Consider the following 26,057-nt stretch of genomic DNA (forward strand, 5'->3'; position numbering starts at 1 on the left):
TTTTTTTCCGCGCACACGGTGCATTTTTTCCGCGCGGGAAGACGCGTGAATATCCGCTCATTTTCACCATTAGCCACATCAGCATTATAGTTGCCTTCAAAGGACTGTTTTCCAATTGTAAGACTACATTTTAAAGGATACATTAAAAAGGGCATTGTTGGGGGAGCAGAGATGGACCAGAACAAGGTTCGAATCCAGAAAAATTGGTGCACAAGTCGCCCAACACAGACACTTGACTCTAAACTGCCAGGTAGCCAGAGAAAAGGAAAAATTATGGGAGTCAGCAGAACTTGGTAACAGGTCCCCCAAAAATTCCTTAGGGCCAAACCCTTACTCAGTGGATTAAGCAGCAGGATAACACAATGCCCCCTCTGATCCGGGCAGCAGGCTCACTAAATATAGACACTAGGCTGGAAGAGACTGTCCTCTGCAGGATGGTAGCGGGGACCATACGGGATGTACAATCCGCCTCATGGTTTGAGTTTCAACAAGCAGCGCCATACTGCAGGATAGACTCAGCGTGAGAAGCAGATAGGGGCTGAATTAACAGCCACAGCTCTCAGTTTGCACTCAATATCACAGAGTAGGATCAAGATATCGGCTGCGATCATGCTATCCAGCAGCAGACTGCAAATGAGTCCACAGGGCAGCAGAAGGTCTACCTGGCCCAGCTCAGGACCCTCCGATCTAGAAAAGTCTCTTCTGCGTCCAGACTTTGTGGTCCACATAAAATGACATGGCAGGCTGGATTAAGCCCGCAGGCCTTGAGTTTGGCATGTGATGTATCTAAAGAGCAACATTTCCTTGAACATTCCAAGAAATTAGCTAGTGATTGCCATATGTCATCAAATTATTGAAACTATGTACAGATGACTTACAATTAGAGATGAGCGAGTATACTCGCTAAGGCACATTACTCGAGCGAGTAGTGCCTTAGCCGAGTATTTACCCGCTTGTCTCTAAAGATTCGAGGGCCGGCGGTGGGCGGGCAGCGGCGGGGGAGAGCGGGGAGGAACGGAGGGGAGATCTCTCTCTCCCTCTCCCCCCCCCCCCCCCGCTCCTCACCTGTCACCGGCGCCGGACCCCGAATCTTTAGAGACGAACGGGGAGATACTCGGCTAAGGCACTACTCGCTCGAGTAATGTGCCTTAGTGAGTATACTCGCTCATCTCTACTTACAATAGTTCCAAATGTATTCAAACTTGAATACACTTTAACACTGTGTAGAAGAAACTTCGGTTATGGAAGGTTTCAATGGAAAAAGAAGACTTTCAAGACAGGCATGTGCATGGTTTGATTCTGTACTTTGTTTTCACAGTTTATCAAATGAATGGGTCCTATTTCTGTCCAATTTATTAATTGACTTTTTGGTCAGAAAATCAGATGGAATTTGGCAGTTCCATAGAGTTGAATTGAGTAGCAGCTCCTCGCTGTGGTGTTTGGCATGCTGTTAGAAAGAGGAACCCAATATCTTCGTTCTCGTAATCAGTGGAGAACCCAATAGTGGGACCCCCAGTTATCAGACAGTTATCAATGGATAGGTAATAAATGTTAACTCTTAGATTAGAATGGTATAAAAAATAAACTTCTACTTGAAAACTAAAGTTCCAACCTGCACTAAATCTCTTGAGACTGATTAGACATAAATCACCACAGTCATGCTGAGCAGAGTATTTTATAGCCATTGTGGCTACTCGAGAGATCAAAAGTCATGCTTATATAGGAATTGTGTGGCTTAACAAGCAAGGCAGTCTGTAAGGAACAGAACTTCTTTTTGTGAGAAAGTTGGGTTGAAAGGGGCAAACCCAACTCCATTAGGATGGTCCAGGTAATGTATCTTCTAAGCAGTGATGACCACAAGTTGTAGCAGCCCTTTAAAAGGGTTCTCATACACAATTCTTTCAGTCCCATGGGAAAAGATCTAGAGTCTTCAAAGAGGATGCATGATTTGGAGTTTCCTGGAATAATATATGTTTGCTTAAGACCATCTCATCCACTACTTAAGGCCCATTTAGACCCAACGATTCTCGCTCAAAAATTGCTCAAAGCCGCCTTTTGAGCAAAAATCATTCAGTCTAACTGCACGGACATCGTGCAATTTTCGTTAACGAGTCGTTCTTCGTTGTCTTTCAGCAAGCTGAAGGACAATGATAATAATAATAATCTTTATTTGTATAGCGCCAACTTATTCCGCAGTGCGGATGAGCCTTATCAGTGCCGCGCGCTGAGTTCTCATCGGGACACCACTGATACTATTGTTTCAGCTGGTATCCCGCTTGTAGAACACAACCAGAGTATGAAGAACACAGCAGTCCAGCTGTCTTTTGCATACCCCGCTTGGAGCACTCAGCTGTATATCAGCTAAGCGCTCCTTGAATACAGCAGGAGTATGCAGAAGACAGCGCTTCAGCTGTCTTCTGTATACCCCGCACGGAGCGTTCAGCTGGATACCAGTTGAGCGCAATGAGAACAAAAATGGCTGTATACCCTGCTCGGAGCGCTCAGTTGGACACCAGCTGTGCGCTCCGTGAACACAGCACTAGTATGCAGAAGACAGTGCTTCAGCTGTCTTCTGTATACTCCATTCGGAGTGCTCAGCTGGATACTCAGCTGTGCGTTCTGAGAAGGAAACAGCTGTATACTGAAGACAAGTGGCCACACTTGTCTTCTGCATACCCCGCTGGTATACAGCTGAGCGCTCCGAGAGGACAACAGCTGTATGCAGAAGATAGTGGTCCTGCTTGTCTTCTGCATACAGCGTGAGCTTCATTTACACACTTATGCAAAGTGAGTGCTCAAAACTGTCACTTAAACTGCCGTTTGACCGAATTGTGAGCGATCATCTTGCCGTGTAAATGCACACAACGATTATCTCTCAAAAGATGTATTTTGAGCAACTTTTTTGCGATATTGTTGTGTCTAAATTAGGCTTTAGAGGGGTCTGATTTTTGTTTATTTATCCCATAGTTGTCAGTTTTATTGAAGTTGAGGTTCACTGGTACCAAAGGGTCCTAAAAAAGCGTCTGGACTCCTCTGGTTTAAATGATCGATTGACCTTTACTCAGCTCAGTTGATACTCTGCATCCAATACATAACTCAAGATAGACAGTGTATGTTAAGGACATAGAGCAGGGGTGCTCAACCTCTTCTGGTCTGAGAGCTACATTGTCAAATTCAACCACTCCCAAGTGTAACAATGAAACTTAAAAGGGAACTTGTTACATCCCCACAGTTATGGTGCTGTTAGCGGATGTGACACTGAGCAGGCGATGTATTTTATATACTCACCCATGATCCAGCAGTGTCCTCCTCTGACGTCCTGGCGGCCCACGTAAATCTGACTTTTTTCAGAGTCCTATTCCTATAGTCTCCCATTGACTTGTTCAGATAGTCCCCTACTTGTGAACGTTTGAGATACGATCTTGGCACATACAAACAAAATTGTCCTAAAGTTAAAAATTAGTGTGTAAGGATAGTTTGCATGGCCGCCGAGTGGTGGCAGCAGAGAGCGAGAGTAGCGTACGTCATAAACAATAGCTCTCTCTCACTGTACCTGTACGCTTTCATTAGAACGTGTATTGTGCATTCGAACATGTCGAGTGTTAAAGGGGTTGTCCCACGAAAGCAAGTGGGGGTATACACTTCTGTATGGCCATATTAATGCACTTTGTAATGTACATTGTGCATTAATTATGAGCCATACAGAAGTTATCAGAAGTTATTCACTTACCTGCTCCGTTGCTGGCATCCTCAGCTCCATGGTGCCGTCTAATTTTCGGCGTCTAATCGCCGGATTAGACGCGCTTGCGCAGTCCGGTCTTCTTCTTTTCTGAATGGGGCCGATCGTGCCGGAGAGCGGCTCCTCGTAGCTCCGCCCCGTCACGTGCCGATTCCAGCCAATCAGGAGGCTGGAATCGGCAATGGACCGCACAGAAGACCTGCGGTCCACCGAGGGTGAAGATCCCGGCGGCCATCTTCACCAGGTAAGTAAGAAGTCACCGGAGCGCGGGGATTCAGGTAAACACTATCCGGTTTTCTTTTTTAACCCCTGCATCGGGTTTGTCTCGCGCCGAACGGGGGGGCTATTGAAAAAAAAAAAAAACTGTTTCGGCGCGGGACAACCCCTTTAAGTGCAAAAGCATTGGTGATACACATTTAAACAAACGTCACAGTATGGAAATACGAACAAATGCACTTACAAACAGCCTACTGGAACTGAACCTGTTTGGAAGTAGGCGACTATCTGTATAGTTGAATGCACTCAGGGGCTCTGCAAACAGTCAGATTTTCATGCCGTGCGTCGACTTCAGAGGAGGACAATTTCAATCCAATTTCTTTGTCACCTGCATGCTCCCCAGCTCTTATTTATTTTGGGGATTCCTTGCAATTACTCAACAGAAACACATAAAAATGATGTCATCATGATTTTATTAGCAATTTTTTAGGAATTAAGCGAGAGGTAATATGTATATTATGGTATGCAGGATAGAGGTCTGTCATCGGACTTATCTTCTGCATATGTCTATTACAGTATGCAGACTAGAGTTCAAACCCGTCTCCTGCATACTCTAATATACATATGCAGAACAGACCTCCAATGACGGACCTCTCTTCTGAATAGTGTTAGAAATACCGGTATATGTCGGCCCTCGCCTGGCATGGGAGCTATGCAGGGAAATGTTGGACGAGGTCCAACGCTGGATTGGAAAGGGTTAAGAATAGAGATGAGCGAACGCGTTCGTCCGAGCTTGATATTCGTGCGAATATTAGGGTGTTCGGGATGTTCGTTATTCGTAACGAACACCATGCGGTGTTCTGGTTACTTTCACTTCCTTCCCTGAGACGTTAGCGCGCTTTTCTGGCCAATTGAAAGACAGGGAAGGCATTACAACTTCCCCCTGCAACGTTTAAGCCCTATACCACCCCCCTGCTGTGAGTGGCTGGCGAGATCAGGTGTTCGCCTAATATAAAAGTCGGCCCCTCCCGCGGCTCGCCTCAGATGCGGTGTGAGTTAGATGAGGGACAGTGCTGTTTATACCGGAGCTGCTGTAGGGAAAGAATTGGTAGTTAGTGTAGGCTTCAAGACCCCCCAAAGGTCCTTATTAGGGCCACTGATAGCTGTGTGTTGGCTGCTGTTAGCAGTGGGATTTTTTTTTTTTCTCAAAATCGCCTCTGCAGACCGTTGCACCTGGCATTAGGGACAGAAGTGCTGCATAGGCAGGGAGAGTGTTAGGAGTGAGTGTAGCCTTCAAGAACCTCAACGGTCCTTTCTAGGGCCATATTTATCCGTGTGCAGTACTGTCCAGGCTGCTGTTAGCTGTGCTGCATTTTTTTTGGGCTTCTCAAAATCGCCTCTGCAGAGCATTCCACCCTCCATTGATACTGCAGGGAAAGAATTGTATAGGCAGGGCCACAACACAGTTATTATTCATAGAATATACGCAGTGCTGCCTGTTGGTGGGAAAAAACTGAAAACAAATCTATTTGTCCAGCCTCTGTCCGTCCTTACGGGCGGTGGAGACGTGTGAGCTGCGTGAAAAACATTGCTAAATCATACGCACCCAGCTACGCTTTACTGCTGGCTTCGCCATTTGCTTTCCTTAATTGGGAAAAAAATACCTGCTCTGCCAGAGTTATAATAACTCTGCTACCCTCACGTTCTGTGACACATAAGCAGGGACACAGCACAGTTATTAAACTTCTCATGTTCATTGAATATACGCAGTGCTGCCTTTTGGTGGGAAAAAACTGAAAACAAATCTATTTGTCCAGCCTCTGTCCGTCCTTACGGGCGGTGGACACGTGTGAGCTGCGTGAAGAACAGTGCTAAATCATACGCACCCAGCTACGCTTTACTGCTGGCTTCGCCATTTGCTTTCCTTAATTGGGAAAAAAATACCTGCTCTCCAAGAGTTATAATAACTCTGCTACCCTCACGTTCTGTGACACATTAGCAGGGACACAGCACAGTTATTAAACTTAGATAATTCATTCACTAGAGGCAGTGGGGCCTTTCGTTTTCCAAAAAGGGCAAAAATTATATTTGGCCTGCAGTCTTGCGCCAATTTATTTCCTGCCTGTGAAATCAAATCACTGGTAATACAGCATGCTGAGGGGTAGGGGTAGGCCTAGAGGACGTGGACGCGGCCGAGGACGCGGAGGGCCAAGTCAGGGTGTGGGCACAGGCCAAGCTCCTGATCCAGGTGTGTCGCAGCCGACTACTGCGCGATTAGGAGAGAGGCACGTTTCTGGCGTCCCCACATTCATCGCCCAATTAATGGGTCCACGCGGGAGACGGTTATTAGAAAATAAGCAGTGTGAGCAGGTCCTGTCCTGGATGGCAGAAAGTGCTTCGAGCAACCTATCGTCTACCCGCAGTTCTGCGCCGTCCACTGCTGCCAATCCGAATCCTCTGTCTGCTGCTCCTCCTTCCTCCCAGCCTCCTCACTCCACTACAATAACACCTGCTCAGGAGCGGGAGCACTCCCAGGAACTGTTCTCGGGCCCCTGCTTAGATTGGGCAGCAGCGGTTCCTCTCCCACCAGAGGAGTTTATCGTCACTGATGCCCAACCATTCGAAAGTTCCCGGGGTCCGGGGGAAGAGGCTGGGGACTTCCGCCAACTGTCTCAACAACTTTCTGTGGGTCAGGAGGACGATGACGATCAGACACAGTTGTCTTGCAGTGAGGTAGTAGTAAGGGCAGTAAGTCCCAGGGAGCAGCGCACAGAGGATTCGGAGGAAGAGCAGCAGGACGATGAGGTGACTGACCCCACCTGGTGTGCAACGCTTACTCAGGAGGACAGGTCTTCAGAGGGGGAGTCAAGGGCATCAGCAGGGCAGGTTGCAAGAGGCAGTGCGGTGTCCAGGGCCAGGGGTAGAGGCAGGGCCAGACCGAATAATCCACCAAGTGTTTCCCAAAGCGCCCCCTCGCGCCATGCCACCCTGCGGAGGCCGAGGTGCTCTAAGGTCTGGCAGTTTTTCACAGAGACGCCTGACGACCGACGAACAGTGGTGTGCAACCTTTGTCGCGCAAAGCTCAGCCGGGGAGCCAACACCAACAGCCTCACCACCACCACCATACGCAGACATATGATGGCCAAGCACCCCGCAAGGTGGGACAAAGGCCGTTCACCGCCTCCGGTTTGCACCCCTGCCTCTCCCCCTGTGCCCCAACCTGCCACTGAGATGCAACCCCCCTCTCAGGACACAGGCACTACCGCCTCATGGCCTGCACCCACACCCTCATCTCCGCTGTCCTCGGCCCCATCCAGCAGTGTAGTTCAGCGCACCGTTCAGCCGTCGCTTGCGCAAGTGTTCGAGCGCAAGCGCAAGTACGCCGCCACGCACCCGCACGCTCAAACGTTAACCGTCCGCATCGCAAAATTCATCAGCCTTGAGATGCTGCCGTATAGGGTTGTGGAAACGGAGTCCTTCAAAAGTATCATGGAGGCGGCGGCCCCGCGCTACTCAGTTCCCAGTCGCCACTACTTTTCCCGATGTGCCGTCCCAGCCCTGCACGACCACGTCTCCCGCAACATTGTGCGCGCCCTCACCAACGCGGTTACTGCCACGGTCCACTTAACTACGGACACGTGGACAAGCACAGGCGGGCAGGGCCACTACATCTCCCTGACGGCACATTGGGTGAATTTAGTGGAGGCTGGGACAGAGTCAGAGCCTGGGACCGCTCACGTCCTACCCACCCCCAGAATTGCGGGCCCCAGCTCGGTGCTGGTATCTGCGGAGGTGTATGCTTCCTCCACTAAAGCACCCTCCTCCTCCTCCTCTGTCTCACAATCAAGATGTGTTAGCAGCAGCATGTCGCCAGCAGTCGGTGTCGCGCGGTGTGGCAGCACAGCGGTGGGCAAGCGTCAGCAGGCCGTGCTGAAACTACTCAGCTTAGGCGATAAGAGGCACACGGCCCACGAACTGCTGCAGGGTCTGACACAGCAGACCGACCGCTGGCTTGCGCCGCTGAGCCTCCAACCGGGCATGGTCGTGTGTGACAACGGCCGTAACCTGGTGGCGGCTCTGCAGCTCGGCAGCCTCACGCACGTGCCATGCCTGGCCCACGTCTTTAATTTGGTGGTTCAGCGCTTTCTGAAAAGCTACCCACGCTTGTCAGACCTGCTCGTAAAGGCGCGCCGGCTCTGCGCACATTTCCGCAAGTCCCACACGGACGCTGCCACCCTGCGCACCCTGCAACATCACTTTAAGCTGCCAGTGCACCGACTGCTGTGCGACGTGCCCACACGGTGGAACTCTACGCTCCACATGTTGGCCAGGCTCTATGAACAGCGTAGAGCTATAGTCGAATACCAACTCCAACATGGGCGGCGCAGTGGGAGTCAGCCTCCTCAATTCCTTTCAGAAGAGTGGGCCTGGTTGGCAGACATCTGCCATGTCCTTGGTAATTTTGAGGAGTCTACCCAGGTGGTGAGCGGCGATGCTACAATCATTAGCGTCACCATTCCTCTGCTATGCATCTTGAGAAATTCCCTGCAAACCATAAAGGCAGCTGCTTTGCGCTCGGAAACGGGGGCGGGGGAAGACAGTATGCCGCTGGATAGTCAGGGCACCCTCCTGTCTATTTCTCAGCGCGTACAGGAGGAGGAGGAGGAGCATGAGGAGGATGAGGAGGAGGGGGAAGAGACAGCTTGGGCCGCTGCTGACGGTACACCGGCTGATTGCCTGTCATCCTTTCAGCGTGTATGGCCTGAGGAGGAGGAGGAGGAGGATCCTGAAAGTGATCTTCCTAGTGAAGACAGCCATGTGTTGCGTACAGGTACCCTGGCACACATGGCTGACTTCATGTTAGGATGCCTTTCTCGTGACCCTCGCGTTGCACGCATTCTGGCCACTACGGATTACTGGGTGTACACACTGCTCGATCCACGGTATAAGGAGAACCTGCCCACTCTGATTCCCGAAGAGGAAAGGGGTTCGAGAGTGTTGCTATACCACAGGACCCTTGCGGACAAGCTGATGGTAAAATTCCCAGCCGACAGCGCTAGTGGCAGAAGGCGCAGTTCCGAGGGCCATGTTGCAGGGGATGTGCGTAGATCGAGCAGCATGTACATCCCAGGCAGTGCAACAGTCTTTAAGGGCCTGGCCAGCTTTATGGCTCCCCACCAAGACTGTGTCACCGCTCCCCATTCACGGCTGAGTCGGCGGGAGCACTGCAAAAGGATGGTGAGGGAGTACGTAGCGGATCGCACGACCATCCTTGGTGACGCCTCTGCCCCCTACAACTACTGGGTGTCGAAGCTGGACATGTGGCCTGAACTAGCGCTGTATGCCCCGGAGGTGCTTGCTTGTCCTGCGGCTAGCGTCTTGTCGGAGAGGGTGTTTAGTGCGGCTGGGGGAATCATCACAGATAAGCGTAGCCGCTTGTCAACCGACAGTGCCGACAGGCTAACACTCATCAAGATGAACAAAGGCTGGATTTCCCCAGACTTCTGTTCTCCACCAGCGGACAGCAGCGATACGTAAGCAATACGTAGGCTGCACCCGCGGATGGAAGCTACGTTCTCTCTCACCATCCAAAACGGGGACATTTCTGCTTCATCAATCTGTGTCTAATATTCCTCCTCCTCCTCCTCCTGCTCCTCCTCCTGAAACCTCACGTAATCACGCTGAACGGGCAATTTTTCTTAGGGCCACAAGGCTCACTCAAATAATTTTTCAGAACAATTTTTATAAGTTTCAATGCGCTTAAAAGCATTGGAACTTTAACTTGAACCAATTTTTCGTTACACTGGGCTGCCTCCAGGCCTAGTTACCACTTAAGCCACATTAACCAAAGCGATTAATGGGTTTCACCTGCCCTCTTGGCTGGCCATGGCCAATTTTTGGGATGTACATTAGTACTGTTGATACAGCAATTTTTGTGGGCCCTCGCCTACAGTGTAATCAAATTAATTTTTAGCCCACCTGCATTACAGCTGACGTTACCTCAGCTGTGTTGGGCAATGCAATGGGATATTTCTATGTACCGCCGGTGGCTTCCTGGCACCCACCCAGGCAGTGGGTCCACAGGGAGTTAAACCTACATGTGTCCACTTGTAAAGAACCCCAGTCTGACTGGGGCATGCAGTGTGGGCCGAAGCCCACCTGTATTACGCACGACATTACTACCTCAGCTGTGTTGGGCAATGCAATGGGATATTTTTGTGTACCGCCGGTGGGTTCCAGGGAGCCACCCATGCTGTAGGTGCACACTGAGTTTTTAATACATCTGTACACTTCTAAAGAACCCGTCTGACTGGGGCATGCAGTGTGGGCCGAAGCCCACCTGTATTACGCACGACATTACTACCTCAGCTGTGTTGGGCAATGCAATGGGATATTTTTGTGTACCGCCGGTGGGTTCCAGGGAGCCACCCATGCTGTAGGTGCACACGGAGTTTTTACTACATCTGTACACTTATAAAGAACCCCAGTCAGACTGGGGCATGCAGTGTGGGCCGAAGCCCACCTGCATTAAGCACGACATTACTACCTCAGCTGTGTTGGGCAATGCAATGGGATATTTCTGTGTACCGCCGGTGGGTTCCAGGGAGCCACCCATGCTGTGGGTCGACAGGGACTTCACAATAGGGAGTTGTACCTGCCTGTGTCTATGAATTAAAAAGCCCGGTCTGACTGGGGCATGCAGACACCTTGACAGAATGAATAGTGTGTGGCACATAGGTTCCCCATTGCTATGCCCACGTGTGCAGCTCCTGATGGCGGTGGCACAGGATTCTATTTCTCATTGCTTCTGTACAGCATTGTGGGCTATCGCTCCGCCACTTTTAAAGAGGGTCGCTGCCTAGCCGTGCCAACCTCTGCAGTGTGTGCCTGCGGTCCCTCGTCATGGCAGACGCAATTCTAAATAGACATGAGCGTGGTGTGGCATGAGGGCAGCTGAAGGCTGCGCAGGGACACTTTGGTGTGCGCTGTGGGGGGGGGAGGGGGGGCGGTTGGGCAGCATGTAACCCAGGAGAAGTGTCAGTGGAGTGTCATGCAGGCAGTGATTGTGCTTTGTTGGAGGTAGTGTGGTGCTTAGCAAAGGTATGCCATGCTAATGAGGGCTTTTCAGAAGTAAAAGTTGTTGGGAGGGGGGGGGCCCACTCTTGCCGGTATTGTGGCTTAATAGTGGGACCTGGGAACTTGAGATGCAGCCCAACATGTAGCCCCTCGCCTGCCCTATCCGTCACTGTGTCATTCCCATCACTTTCCTGAATTGCCCAGATTTTCACACATGAAAACCTTAGCGAGCATCGGCGAAATACAAAAATGTTCTGGTCGCCCATTGACTTCAATGGGGTTCGTTGTTCGAAACGAACCCTCGAGCATCACGGGAAGTTCGTTACGAATAACGAACACCCGAACATTTTGGTGTTCGCTCATCTCTAGTTAAGAATATGATACTATATGTAAGGAATTTGTTGCATATTGGGCTATTTTTGCCATCAAAATTTATGGAAATCTTAAACCCATCAATGCAAGTGTGATTGGAACACAAGTCATATGCACATAAGACTAGAGATGGATGGGTGATGCTGGGTGTCGTTGCTGCAAGCAGGTGGTAATGCTTCAAGCTGCTGCCACCTAGGTGATCAGATATTTAAATGATATGGACAATTTCGGATTTCCGAGCTACTGAGGGAAGGGAAAGTGGAGAGATAATTAGGGTAATAAGACTTTTCCTCCAAACTTATTCCAAGGGTAAGATGCTGATTACAAGCATGTGAAGCCGATAGCTGGTGGTGGAACAGAATGGCATGCAATGTGCAATAATGTTATCCTGAAATATAAGAGTTTGGCGATTGTGTGTTCTTCTGCTAAATTCCTAGTAAAATCTGTTACAATTTTGTACTGAATAGCAGATATTGAAAGCAGATTTTGCAGCACGGATGCATCCATACAACATGCAAAAATAAACTCAGCCATATTAGCAAGAGTCAGAACAATTTTTTCTATTCCTTTAAAATAGTAGTGATCCTATAGGAAGGATCTACACCTTGTTGTATGTGCCAAGCAAGCCCTCTTATCACTGGATATAAAGCAATGATTCACTTATGCATCACCAAGGCTGTGGAGTCGGAGTTAGGGTCCCATCATGGAGGAGATGGTAAAATATACCTACTTATGATTTTAATTTATCTTTTTTTTTCAGGGCAAAGTGAACAAAGATGTTAAGTGTGGAAGAGCATAGCACCATAATCAAGTTCCTGCTCCTCCAAGGGAAAGATGCAAAGCAGATCCAGGATGAAATGTCACAGACTTTGGATGACAGTGGCCCTTCATATGCAACAGTTCTTAAAACTCGTAATTTCGGTGTTGAAAGTGATAAACTCAGTGGAAGGACAGTCTCTGTCTCCTAGCCTGCAAATGTGAAAGCCATCCATGATATGATCATGGAGGACCACCGAATATCAGCCAAAAGTGTTGCTACATATCTGGGGATATCCCATGAGAGAGTTGGGAATGAGAAAGCTTACAGCCAAGTGGATCCCGAACAGAAGACGAGATGTGTGGAGACACCGGTGGCTGTTTTGGAACCTTTTTCAAGTAATTAGATTTTCTGCACAAACTGGTAACTGGTGATGAGACATGGATCTACTGTTATGATCCAGAGACAAAAGATCAGTCTAAGGAATGGAGGCACAGTGGTTCTCCCAGGCCAAAGAGCTTCTGTGTGCAAGGGTCAGCGCAGATGCAAATGGCAACCATTTTTTGGGATAAGAAGGGAGTTCTGCTCGTGACCGACCTCCCAAGCGGTTCAACCATCAATGCAACATATTACTGTTCATTATTGACAAAGCTGAGACAAAATATTAAGGAAAATCATTGAGGAAAGCTCTCCAAAGGTGTCAACCTGTTGCATTACCATGCCCCATCACACACTGCTGGTGCCAGTATTGCAAAAATGACCTCCTTAGAGTTTCAATTGATGCCCCACCCACCCTATTCACCCGACCTGGCTCCATCTGACTACCATCTGTTCCCCAATCTCAAGAAACACCTAGAGGGACAACGGTTTGGGAATTATTTGGAGGCAACTAATGCTGCAGGGACTTAAAAAGCTGCAGGATATATATATATATATATATATATATATATATATATATATATATATATATATATATATATATATTGAACACTGCTTTGTTGAGAGCTTTCCCATCAAATTTGCATTTACTTCACCTCTTGCCCTGCTCTGGGTTGTTTTGGAGCCAGCCTTGTTGCCCAGGCAGATGGTGACTTCTACCCGGCAGCATCTGTGTCATATTACCTCCACTTAAGTTACATGGCATTAGGAATCATATTTCAATAAGACATGGTGTGACCGATTCTAAGGCATGCATTTCGTACAGTGTTTTCATATTTTTGTCCACCCCCTGCATATATAATTAATTCAATGCAGAATTTGTTGCATATTTCCTTTCATAGGAATTTCGGAATGTTTTGAAATGTCCTATAAATATATGTTCTATTCATACAACAATAGAAAATTGTATTCCCACAAATATATTCTATGTTCTATCTAAATAGCTTGATTATTTTATCAGAATGGTGATGAAAAGCCGGATGCAATAAGGGGGGGTGGAAACAGGCTGAGCTGGATGGACATTTGTCTTTTTTCAGCCTAGCATACTATGTATGTGTATTAATATAGTAAATGTATCACTGAAAATACATGAGTCCTATATGAAGGAGTCAGAGTCTGGGAAAATGTAGGAGTTAGAGTCGGAGGTTTGGGTTACCAACTAAACAGCCATGTGGATCATATCTTAAAAAGTACTTCTTGATTGTGTGTCATGTGCAAGGAGACAGTAACAAACATGGATAATTACAAAGTTCTTTTTATTAAGGTAAGAATTTTTTTTGTTTTTGTTTTTTTATTTTTGTTACAAAAAGCTAAGTGGTTCTGACAGCAAAAAGTACATTTATTGTGTACATAATGCTACAGATCCATCGGCTGGTCCAAGGATTTAGATTATTGGATCCGCAGCTGTTGAATATCTGTATTGAACTATGGCTAGCAGGCCTATAAATTCATACTCCTATCCTAACGCACTTTAATATATTTACACAGTACAAAAAAAAAATGAAAGGAAACAAAAATAAGAGTACACGTTTCAATACAAAAACATTTGTAAAAAAACAAAAAGTGACAAATAAAAATTACTTAATTCTATCTTACATTTTTTTTCAGGATGCACCATACAAAGGCCATTCTTTAAAGTCTTACATGAGCAGTCATGGAAAGAAGACGTTTTAGATATGAAACAAGTGGCATGCTAATTCGCAGACTGAAAACTGTAGTAGGATGACAGATTTGGCAATATTCTTGGTCCCCCCAAAAAAGTACAAAAAAACCCCAAAAACAAACATAAGGCACATACATTTCAAGAATGTACTAAAATGCTGATATGTTATGAACAACACAATAGACTATAGGCAAAGTACAAAATAGCGTGAGCAAAAACATAGTACCCTTTAGAAAGCCTTAACAAAATTCAAACTCAGTCTCTTTGGGAAATAAAGTCCACAGTGCTACTTGAAGTCAAGTACTGTACCGTTCCACCATATACAAGAGTACCATACATAATACACGTAAGAATAATTCTACTAATTAAAAGTGGATACTTCCCTTTCTACAAAAAGTTTGCTTCTTCACGAATTAAGACATAAGCACAAGTATCAGTGTCAGTAGAGGTGTGGCCTACGACGAGTCCTAACGACAATCCGTTGGCATGGCAAGACATATTGATTGCTTGAGAAAAAAAAAAAAAAGGTGCCCCTTTCTAAATAATGAACTTGGTTAATTTCTTGGTTAAAATATCAATCGAAAATATCTGTAAGTGTCATAGAAAAGAAACAAAAAAAGCAACATTTTACAAAAGAACCCGGGATGAGCCGCCCATAAAGCCATTATTTCATGCAACCTCCGGTAATACTCACACGTAAATTCTCCTCTATAGTAACTGTGCAGAATTAGAAGTTGTAACTTTTAGTAACTAGATGAGGACATACAGTATGTGATATGAACAGGTGTATTCAAGTGGGCAAAGTAGTCACTATGGCTATGAGTATGACAGCAACTAGGTCATGATTTCCCAAACACAATACACTTTATACAATACCAATTTTCTAATCGACTAAACGGAACAACTAAACATAATTAAGCCTTTTTTTACAGGTCAAACATGCACAGACATTACACATTATGTTGTCATACACTAAAGAACAAAAGGCGTATAGACGCATTCGAAAAAAACAAAAAAATAATAATAATAAAAAATACATGGTTTTGTGTTGCCAATACTGATCTGAAAATTGAAATGGAAGACTATTTCTCCCTACAACACTTTAGGGTTTTGAGTCTTTATTCCATAAAAGGAACATACTTGGAATGTATCCCAATTCTTAGGGATAAAATTGCTAAAATACGTACATACATATAAAATGAGTTGCTTGCTCCATATAAATTTGTTCTAGTCTCCAGTCTATTGCATAATAGCAAGAAACTTGCTTTCTTCTGCAAGTGAGGTTAGCAATGAACTCATGTCCCCGATGGCCATGTTACTGGTGCTCACTGGCAAGGTTGGGAAGGTAAGAGACGCTCGAGGTGTGGTAAGACGTGATGAATTCCGTGACAGATTTTGGATGATGCTAGGGCTAAGAGCTCCTGAAATTAAGCTGGCATGATCCCCATCATCTATAATGGCATCAAAATCAATTTGCACCCCATCTAAACTACTGCCATCAATATTATTTACTGTGCTGGTCACTTGGTTAGCTCCTGGCGAGAGAAGCTCCGATGCATTGGTATTACTGCTCTCTTCTAGGAGACAGTTAGCTTCTGTTATAGCGTGAGAGCTTGGTTTCACCCGTTGTTGAGTGTATCCCATGGTTTGGTCATAGAACTGACCCAAATAGTTCTGTGGATTGGCACAATGTTGCTGTGGCTGCACTTCTAGTTTAATACCATTGGCTTTGTAGATTTGTTGGTTGCTTGCACATGACTGGTAATTTCTAACCTGTTGATTACCACCGGGCTGTGAGGTCGATAGGAAGGTCTGCGTAGCTTCGACATTGTGATTGTTTGGACATACGGAGGATGTCTGATTAGATCGATTCGCTCCTAAGAAATACGTGCCGTGGATCATATGTTCAGCTGCGAATTGCTGCAGATATTCTTGGTTTAGAAGATTCTGATTCTGGACTATGTCGGCTGCGTTAGATGAATGCTCTGTATAGTGCATGGATGGTACAATGTTCTGCTGACCATTATTAATTTGATTGCTCCCTGTAAACTTCTGCCCCCGGATTGCTGGATTGTAAGCATTGCCTGTTACTGGATATTGATCTTTGATAGACAGTGAATTACTGTAGAGATTAAGATTTTGTTGTAAAGGTTGAGGATTGTTTTGCATATTTTGATATCCTCTTAGTTGTGATTGTCCATTTTTTGACAGAATTTGCTGCTGGACCATCATATTGTTGTATGCTCCAAAAGCTCTATTCTGTTGTGTAATTAAACGATGTCCATACCTAAGTCTGGAAGGGGAGTGCTCCGCACTGCCTGAGGTAACTTCATTCCATTGTATAGGAAGGTCATTTTTACTATTTACTTGGTCGGCCTGATCCACATTTTGGAAAGCTTGATTATAGGAGTTATTATTCATTTGGGATTGGTCATAGTTGGCAATATTCCTTGCTGTTGTTGCATTGTTTTGCAGTTTGTCCGACTCATTAATTTGTGAGTTTTCATACAGGCTTTGGTTTTGCATATTAAGGTACTGAACCATATCATCTGGTAAGAAATCTTCATCATCCAGATTTCCTTCTGCTTCCATGATCATGGCCTCCAGGGCAACATTTTCGCTTATACTGGGAGGACATGGAGAATACACACTTCGGGTATAGTTTTGTAGGGCTAAATTGCGTCTTTCCATAGGCGGAGCCACATCGTGACTGCTGATACTGTTTAGGCTATTGAACCGCTGAACTCTACCAGTAGACAAGTTAGCAGAAACTATTTTTACAGGATCACTTGCTCTTCGCATTGCATTCCCTTGAAGCTCATTGGATATGAAATGTCTTCTTCCAAAAGTGCCTACTCCACCATCACTACACCTTCTAGGTACATTTGATGAAAGAGGAGATAATCGACAATCTCTAGTATCACCCAGCAATGCCATTCTAGTCTTCAGACTTATCATGTCCATGTTTGGCAGTGGTGTTGGTGGTGGACCACCTGTAGCAGCAGCATATTTTGCTTTTAACCTGTATTGCTGTGCAGGAGTTAGACTTAGGAGGCTTGGTAGCCCATCACACTGACTGGATTCACTAGATCTCCTTGAGGCATCAGTGGATATGGGATCATAGGAATCGGCAACACTTATATTCTGAAGTCTTACTTCTGCCTGGGAAGCTTCACTGGATCTTCGACTAGAAAAGCACGGCGAAATTCCAGAAGACCTTCGACTGCTTAAATACGCAGAACTGATTGAGCTTGTATTGCTGTCCCTTCTGTTGTTCAAAATATTCAGTACCGTGATGTCCGTGCTTGAAAGTTCATTCCTGTTTGGAAGTGCAGCCATGGATCCTCCCAAATTTATGTTGCTACCCAACTGCAAACCTAGAGAAAAAAAAAAGCAAGCACATTAATTTTCAGTTAACACAACGCAAAGGAATAAGAAAGCATTGAATAGGTTTAATCATAATGGAGTAACCATATACGAACAAGGATGTACCAAACTTAAACCTTTTTCTTCATTCTGTATTTTGCAATGCTCTTTTCAAAATAAAGCGAATTTAAAAGAAAGAAAGCATTGAAGTTTTGGTTGGTAATACATGAACTGTTAAAGGGGTTTTCCAGGGAGAATAGTATTTACCTATCATCAGGATAGGTCATCAATAGTTGATCGGCTGGGGTCCTTCGCTTGGGACCCCAACCGATCAGCTGAGTGGACGCATCCTGTCAGCGCAGCAATAACACAGAGGTCGGAGCGAAAGCCTCTGCGCCAGCCTCCGTATAGTGGCCAGCGCTTGTAACTGCAGGCATGTCTCCCATTGATTTAATCAAGAGCCATGCCTAAAGTTACAAGCGCTGGCCACTACACAGAGGTTGCCGCAGAGGCTTTTGATCTGACCTCTGTGTTATTGCGGCGCTGACAGCATGCGCCTGCTCAGCTGATCAGTTGGGGTCCTGAGTGACGGATCCCAGCCGATCAACTATTGATGACCTATCCTGATGATAGGTCATCAATAATATTTCCCTCGAAAACCCATTTAATTAGAAGGAAGTAATACTATACCATTTCCGGTGATTGGTGGTAGAGATGGTGTCTTTGAAGGTGGAACTGGGTTCAGTCTTGGAAGCACTCTGTTCATCTGTTTTATTCTTTCTACTTTGACTTGTTCCATCCATTTGGTTCCTGTCATGATCCTTCTGCCTTGTAAACCAAGTCCTGTGGTTGCTGTGGAAATGGTAGAGTCCATGATTGGGGTATCGTCCAGGGTGCTGAGGTCTCCTATGCTGCCTCCATTATTCAGAGTAAGCTCGATCCCACTGTTGGTATAGTTGCTGATGGGGGACTGCTCGCTGCTGCATGAAGACTTACCACCAGGGCTTGGCTGAGATGTCTGCTTGACAGAAATTACAAGTAACACCAGTAAGTTTACAAAAGTTATAAAAAAAGTTTACAAGTGTATACAAAAGGACACAACTACTTTACACACCTTACATTTTTCACTTTACATTTCACCATTAACATCTGAACGAAACACATTCAAAATATTTTTCCAAATGCAATTACATACTTTGGTCATTTTTGGAGCAAAGCAGCTAAAACATAGACAATCGCACAAAACTAACAAGCACTAAAACAAGCAACACAACTAACACCCAACTATGCTTAAGTCATAACAACTTTTCTCAAGGAAAAGAGAGAAATCACATTTTAAATGATATTTAATATAGATAGTTAATATTGTGGAAATGGGGAAATGGTATTTCTGATCTAAACATGTAGAGAAGAGGATTGGCCCTCACCTTATTACCCACTGTCCTTAGAAAGTGTGAGAAAGAAGTAAAGAATATCAGACAGAAAAGACATTAAATTAGTAAAAGTTGTAAGACTGTAGCACACTAGTAATCACAAAGACATTGTTGTATCTTGCATGCACTTTCTAAAACGAATACAAATTTAGGTCACAGTGGGAACATGAGAAATGCTCACACTTTTTAAAAACATGTTGCTATATTGTCGAAGCCCCACAAAAATGAAACCGGTAGGGAAGGCTGCAAATTTAAAGAAAACACTGTAACGTAATCAGATATCCACTTAAAGGGTCATTCCACCTGTTTTATTGCAGGAAGCAGACAGCGCCGTACATTGCGGAGTGGCCCAGGTTGGTACTGCAGGTTGATTCCCATTCAGTTCAATATGACTCAGCCTGTAGTACCAATCCCGGCCACTGCGTGATGGTCAGAGCTGTCTGCTTCCTGCAGCAGAACAAGTGGGACAACCCCTTTAGATAAATTTAAAATGCGCAGATGTCAAATGCTAGAATGTTTGCTGCTGTTTCCCGATTTGCTTCTCGCAACTTTTTATACTGTAGCCAATTTCTAGATTTGTTGCTGACTAATTAAATAATGATTAAATAATTAATATATATTGCTTTTAAGAGTTTCTATGTAATGTTGTCGCACCTGCAGATATAAGTAAGGTCTCTGCGACCCAAGTGTAGGAATGACTAGATAAATCCCTTCTGCTAACGTCATTTCATTTATATGAAGCTACAATCTCAATTACTGATAGGAACATTAAAGGGTTTTGCTAACTAAATAATACATTGGTGGCAGCAGAAGGAGGTATGACATCTAGAAATCATCCCTTAATACCTCTCGGCTGATCTGCCAATTCAACACCACCACTACTTCCATCCTATGGCCAGTCGGTTTACATATGTTACAGTGTTCATCTGCTTGTAGACCCATGTGACCTCTGCAGCCAATCAGAGCCCCGAAAACGGGACTTTACATTAGAAACCCATGTGACTTGTTTTATGGGACATCATAGAGGCCAGAAAACCCAGTGATGTCACTAGTCACATGACATGGCGACCCAGCGGCAAACTGGAGCTCCGGCATAACGGTGAATTTATTAATAAATGATTGTTTGGGGAAGGGGGCGGGGATAATAGTGAGACAACAAATTAACAGTGAAAACCCCTTTACTACATGTCTTTGTTAATCCCTCAGTTATGTCATGGAGGTTCTAGATTTGTATTGAGGGGGATCAGAGGTTGATCGCACACCAATGAAAGTGGGTGTCGGCTGTCTTTTACAGCCGACACCCGCCCGCAACTTCTGAGATCAGTACTCATGCTGATCGCGGGTGTTAACCTTTTAAATGCTGCCATTAATTCTGATAGTGGTATTTAAATGCCCCATTTGGAGTCTGGAAGTCTGGAAGGCCCCCCACAATTAGATCACTGGGTGCTGTTTGGGTGCCATGGTAGTCAAGGGCCTTATGATGGCTCCCAGGGCTGCCACCGCAAATCAAGTCATGCTTGTGGTGTGGCTTCACAGACTGCCTGCCATAGCATCACATGATACTGGAGGAGTGAAGGTAAGTTCAAGTCCCCAGTGGGGACTAAAAAAGAATGTAAAAATAAACAAAAAAACTTTTATTAATTATTTTTTTTAAAAAAGGTAATCAAAGCTTAAACCCCGTTTTCGCACAAGCATAATAAAACATCAAAATAAAAAAAACAATACATAATTTTTATCCCTGCATCCGAAAAAGGCCGATCCATCAGAATAACACATTATTTACCCTGCACGGTGAATGTCATCAGAAAAAAAATACACAACATCAGAACTGCTCTTTTTTGTCTCTAAAAAAATTGTAATAAAAAGCGATCCAAGAGTCATATGTACACCAGAATGGCACAAATAGAAACTATAGGACAGCCCGCAAAAAATGAACCCTCGCACAACTATGGCGACAGAAAAATAAAAAAGTTCTGGCTCTCAGAAGATGGCGGCAAAGAATATATATATTTTTTTTCCAAAGATATTTTATTCTTTTAAGAGACGTACAGCAAAAAAAAACTATATAAATTTGGTATCATTGTAATACCGACCCATTGAATAAAGTTGTCATGTCATTTTTGCTGAAGGAGTTAGGGCTCAGTCACACGGGCATTTTGACTGAATTCATGAATGGGTGAGTGCTGCCTCTGATTGGCTGAGTGCAGGGACCAATCACAGGCAGCTCTCAGCTGTCATTGAATAGCTGAGAGCTGTCTCTAATTGGTCACAGTGCTCAGCCAATCAGAGCCAGACCTTTCAGCAGGTGGGGATTTTAAATTCCCTCCTGCTGAAAGGTCTTCATAGCAGTGCAGAAGAAGAGCCGGCTGGATGCGGCTGAGCCCCGGCAGCTGCAGAGAGGTGAGTATAGATTATTTTTTACACATTTTTGGCATGCTTTTCAGGGAAGGGCTTATATTTTAAGCCCTTTCCCAAATATCACTGCAGGACTTGCCCCGTCAGCCCATTGCTTTCAATGGAGCCGGCTGTATTGCTGGCTGCATTGAATTCAATGGGAGAACATTGCGGTCCTCTAGAACAGCTGTGACAGCTTGGCAGAGGATCGCGATCTTCAGTATATGTTCTCAATGGGGTCGCCGCTGCTGCCGCCGGCCCCATTGAGAGCAAAGTGAAACCCCTGGATGTTATCGCATCCAGGGGTTTCACATACAAAAACCACCAGCTTCTGCAGTTACCTGCGTTTCGCGAACCGGTTTCCCATAATTTTCGCTACAGGCATTTTTCCGCAATGGAAAATTCACACATGTGACCACTGCCATTGAAAAGCATTGGTTCTAAATAGTGCGATTTTTTTTTTTTGCGCGGAAAAACGCACGTTTAAACACCCATGTGACTGAGCCCTCGAAGATGATTTCCATTTGACGCCCAATTCGCAGACGTGGCTCTGAAAGTTTCATTATAAACCTTTTTCCTAGCTTTCCAGTATGAATGCAGCTCATAGAATATACGCCAAAGCTAATAATCAGCAATACTAAAATTGTGTCCCTCGTATTCTGAATATACCGTACAGTGTAAGGGGTTACATATTGACTTCACATGACATAGAAGGGACACAAGAACAGACTGCGGTCTACAGAGTAAGCTACATACCATTGGCTTTTCAGTCTTCACTGATTTCACATGGAGGCATTCTTCATGCTTTGAGGTAGTGTTATTGAGGTCCTTGTGCTCGCCATGCGCACCCGGAATAGGATGGCCAGGTGACCGGGACTGTGAATGGCTTCCAGGTTCCCGCGGTGGAGGAGGTCTTGGGTGGATGTCTCCTCGCTGTTTCTTTGTTACATGCGCCTCAGGACCATGTACTGTTTTTACGTGCTTTCTTAAAGAGCTCGGATCTGTGTAACGCTTAGTGCAGCCAGGGATCTTGCACACATACGGTTTCTGCAGGGCAAAAAAAGAGGAAGAAGATAGAAAACTGTTATGGTAATTGCTGTAGTAATAATGTCACACATCAGAATGATGCAGTTTGGGAAGTTTGCAAACACAGAGTGAACATACAAACTCTGTACCGTTATTTCAATCCAACTCTAACACCTGTGAATTATGTATGATATATTTTCTGTTGACACCACTAGATGGCGGTAGCCTCCAGGATTTTAGTAGGTTAGGGCTACATGCCGTTTAGCATTGAAGCTTCCTCTTCTCTATGTAGATAATAAAGACTGATGATACTTTGGCACAGTGACCCATTTCTTATACGACACCCTAAATATATGTCTGCTAGCTTTAAATAGAGTATACATGAAACAGTTGTATCATCAGGTTCTGCACACAAACTGTCACTTTGGATACAAGTGCATTAAAAAGCCAGAAAAAAAATTCTGTAACCTGATTACTGAAGTAGGCACGATATTCCTTAACTGGGACACACTAAGGTCCATGCACTCTGTCCGGCCCAGATGAAGCCTGAATGCAGCAGTGATGCAGTTAAAATTAGCACAAAAAGTTGTATCATAGAATCCTAGAATGGTAGAGGGGCCTCCAGGGTCATCGGGTCCAACCCCCTGCTCAGTGCAGGATTTACAACCGAAAACATATTGTGTTAAAACCTAAAAATATTGTAGAATTTTGGAAAAACGGACTTCATTGTGATGAGTCAATCGGGAAACTCTGAGTCCTAACCCCTCCACTCTGTATCAGCATTAACCGTATCATCTAGTGTCCAAGCCAAGACAACCCTGCTGTCCACTCATAACGGGCTTTACGTATTTCCATCTGCTTGGTCAAAGTTTCTCGTAGTGATCAGTGTGCAAGATGGAAAGGCTGTTTCTTATTTTAACCCCTTAAGGACGCTGTTTTTTTAGGCCATCAAGCTACTTGTGCACCATATATCTGTCCAACTTACAGGCCGAAAAAGCAGTCCGAAAACTGAACAGAAGTAGCTCTCTAAAGGAACAGTCCTAAAAGACTGGACACTTTGGGGGGATTTGACCCATGTGTTGGTTTTACTGCTCTATTTTATTTACTTAAGCTTTTGTGTTTTTTTCTTCCGTGACATATAGGGCCAATTTTTTTATATCTTTTTTTTCATTGATTTTTTTCCCCGTTTTTTAGTTTCATTAAGGGAAAAACTAAAAAGCTAAAAAAAAAAGATTTTTTTAACATATATAGTTGTATATTTTTGTATATTTATGCTAATATTTGTATAGTTTTGTATTACAGGGCATATATGGCGATGGTTTCGGTTGGCGTTGGGTCATTTTCTTAAAAAACGCTTCTCCCTTTTCCTCCACTGTGACTAACAGCCAAGAGCCCAACCCCCACCTGCTTGATTGCAGGAGCAGAAGCTTTAATCCTGCGCTGTACTTCTACTATCGGCTGGGATTAAAGCCCAGGACCAAGCGCTGTATATTTACCGCTCTTCGTCCCTAACGGGTTAATGGGTGTATGCACACGGGCTTCTTCTTACTTGGGCAGAAAGTCCAAGTAAAAAAAAAAAGTTAGAACGTCCTGTTTTTGCCTGACTTTTGTTTGAAACTAGCACATGTGCATGTCTGGGGACATTGGGCAGCACGTGGATGGGATGTCCCTGTGCTGTACGAGGCAAGTTACACCCGGGAGTATAGAGCACAAGTTTAAAGTCGCCCATCTACAAGAAGCCTTAAAGGGGTTGTCCCGCGCCGAAACGGGTTTTTTTTTTTTCAAACCCCCCCCCCCCCCGTTCGGTGCGAGACAACCCCGATGCAGGGACTTTAAAAAAAAACAGCACAGCGCTTACCTGAATCCCCGCGCTCCGGTGACTTCTTACTTACCGGTTGAAGATGGCCGCCGGGGTCTTCTCCCTCCGTGGACCGCAGCTCTTCTGTGCGGTCCATTGCCGATTCCAGCCTCCTGATTGGCTGGAATCGGCACGTGACAGGGCGGAGCTACACGGAGCTACACGGAGCCCCATTGAGAAGATAAGAAGACCCGGACTGCGCAAGCGCGTCTAATTTGGCCATTAGACGGCGAAAATTAGACGGCACCATGGAGACGAGGACGCCAGCAACGGAACAGGTAAGTGAATAACTTCTGTATGGCTCATAATTAATGCACAATGTACATTACAAAGTGCATTAATATGGCCATACAGAAGTGTATACCCCCACTTGCTGCCGCGGGACAATCCCTTTAAGGACACAATGACTGCTTCTGGTTTTTCCTAGTTGCATTCCAAAGCCCAAGCTGTTCTATGCTGTTGCTGATGTCGCTCTACGAGGGCTGGTTCTGTAGGGTACATTGTGGTTGTGACTGGCACTATTTGGGTTATATATCACTTCTCATTATCTCGTGTGCCATTCATTGCTTCAATAAAGCGGTTATCGACCAATGACTGATGCAGTAATGATTAACCATTGCCATCTGCTTTATGCAGTGGATGGTGCAGTGGGGGATCTTGGGAAGGTGCAGCCAATGTCAGGATCATACGACTTCAGTTCAGACCCAATTCCCGCGGTGAGCCGACTGCTGTTTTTAATTTATATTTTTTCACATTTTAATGAGCAACATTTAAAACAGCATTTATTCAGTGGTGGGGGGGGGGGGGGCATTAATTTTTAAGATAAATTGGATAGGAACTTGTGATTTGTATAGCACCAACTTATTCTACAGCACTTTCAAAGAATTTCTTTATTAGCCCCCACCAAGCTGGGTACTCATTTTACTGACCTCAGAAGGATGAGTCAACCTTGAGCCGGATACCTGAACCTAGCAAAGATTGAACTTACAACCTTCAGGTTGTGAGTGAGAGCTTAGAACTCTGCACCACACTGCCAACAGCACTTACCTCATTAGAATGAGTTCGGTTTTGGTGCTTCGCTCTGTCAGAGGCATTGGAGAAGGCCTTGTTGCAGCCCTCGTGCTCGCAGACGTACGGTTTCTCTCCAGTGTGAGATCGCAAATGAGTTTTCAAGTTTTCTAATCTGGAGTAAGCCTTTGAACACCCTTCAAACTAAAAGAGAAGAGAGCTGCATCATCCCCTTCATTGCAAGCACTGGTAACATTTCACAAGAGGTTTCCCATAGGAATGTATTTTTTACCAAAATTGAGTTAACCCCCCAGGGAGTGGCTTATTTTTGGCTCTGTTAATCAAGGAAATCTTTTTTGTTTTTTCATTATGACATTTCAAGAGCCACAACTTTTTTTATTTTTCCGTTGAGATAGTTGTTGCAAAACAACTTCCATTTTCGTAATGGTACAGCTTTGGTTCGCATGAGTGTAGCATTTTTGCAGACTAAATGTTGGTTTTTTTTTGCGCGTGCGCATTGGCATATTTTGCTGTACTTTTTGCGCCCGCAAAGCATGTTCATTTAGGTGCAGCAAACAATAATGCAAGGATTGAAATAGCTAATTAGTCTAAATGAGTTCCAGATGTGTTCCTTTTCCAGCTAAATTACGCAGTGTTTAACGCATCTCCTAGCGCATTGCGCGTGCATTTACACCCCCACTCCCCCTGAT

General features: G+C 45.2%; 1 protein-coding gene across 8 annotated transcripts in view; it reads right to left on the bottom strand.

Annotated features, from left to right (window-relative positions):
* Positions 1-13,838: 13,838 nt before the first annotated feature.
* Positions 13,839-26,057, bottom strand: part of GLI3 (GLI family zinc finger 3) — a 244,228-nt gene continuing 232,009 nt past the window's right edge. For 6 of the 8 annotated variants that reach the window (XM_066585474.1, XM_066585470.1, XM_066585466.1 and 3 more), the window contains 4 exons: positions 25,387-25,551; positions 22,212-22,502; positions 18,319-18,649; positions 13,839-17,639 (listed from right to left, as the gene is read on the bottom strand). In XM_066585474.1, coding sequence (XP_066441571.1) covers positions 15,502-17,639; positions 18,319-18,649; positions 22,212-22,502; positions 25,387-25,551 — 2,925 coding nt within the window. In that variant the 3' untranslated portion in view covers positions 13,839-15,501. The remainder of the gene's footprint in view (positions 17,640-18,318; positions 18,650-22,211; positions 22,503-25,386; positions 25,552-26,057) is intronic. The other 2 variants (XM_066585471.1, XM_066585469.1) reach the window with 1 other exon arrangement.

The sequence above is a fragment of the Eleutherodactylus coqui genome, chromosome 12 (genome assembly GCF_035609145.1).
Source record: "Eleutherodactylus coqui strain aEleCoq1 chromosome 12, aEleCoq1.hap1, whole genome shotgun sequence".
In the NCBI taxonomy this organism is placed as follows: domain Eukaryota; kingdom Metazoa; phylum Chordata; class Amphibia; order Anura; family Eleutherodactylidae; genus Eleutherodactylus; species Eleutherodactylus coqui.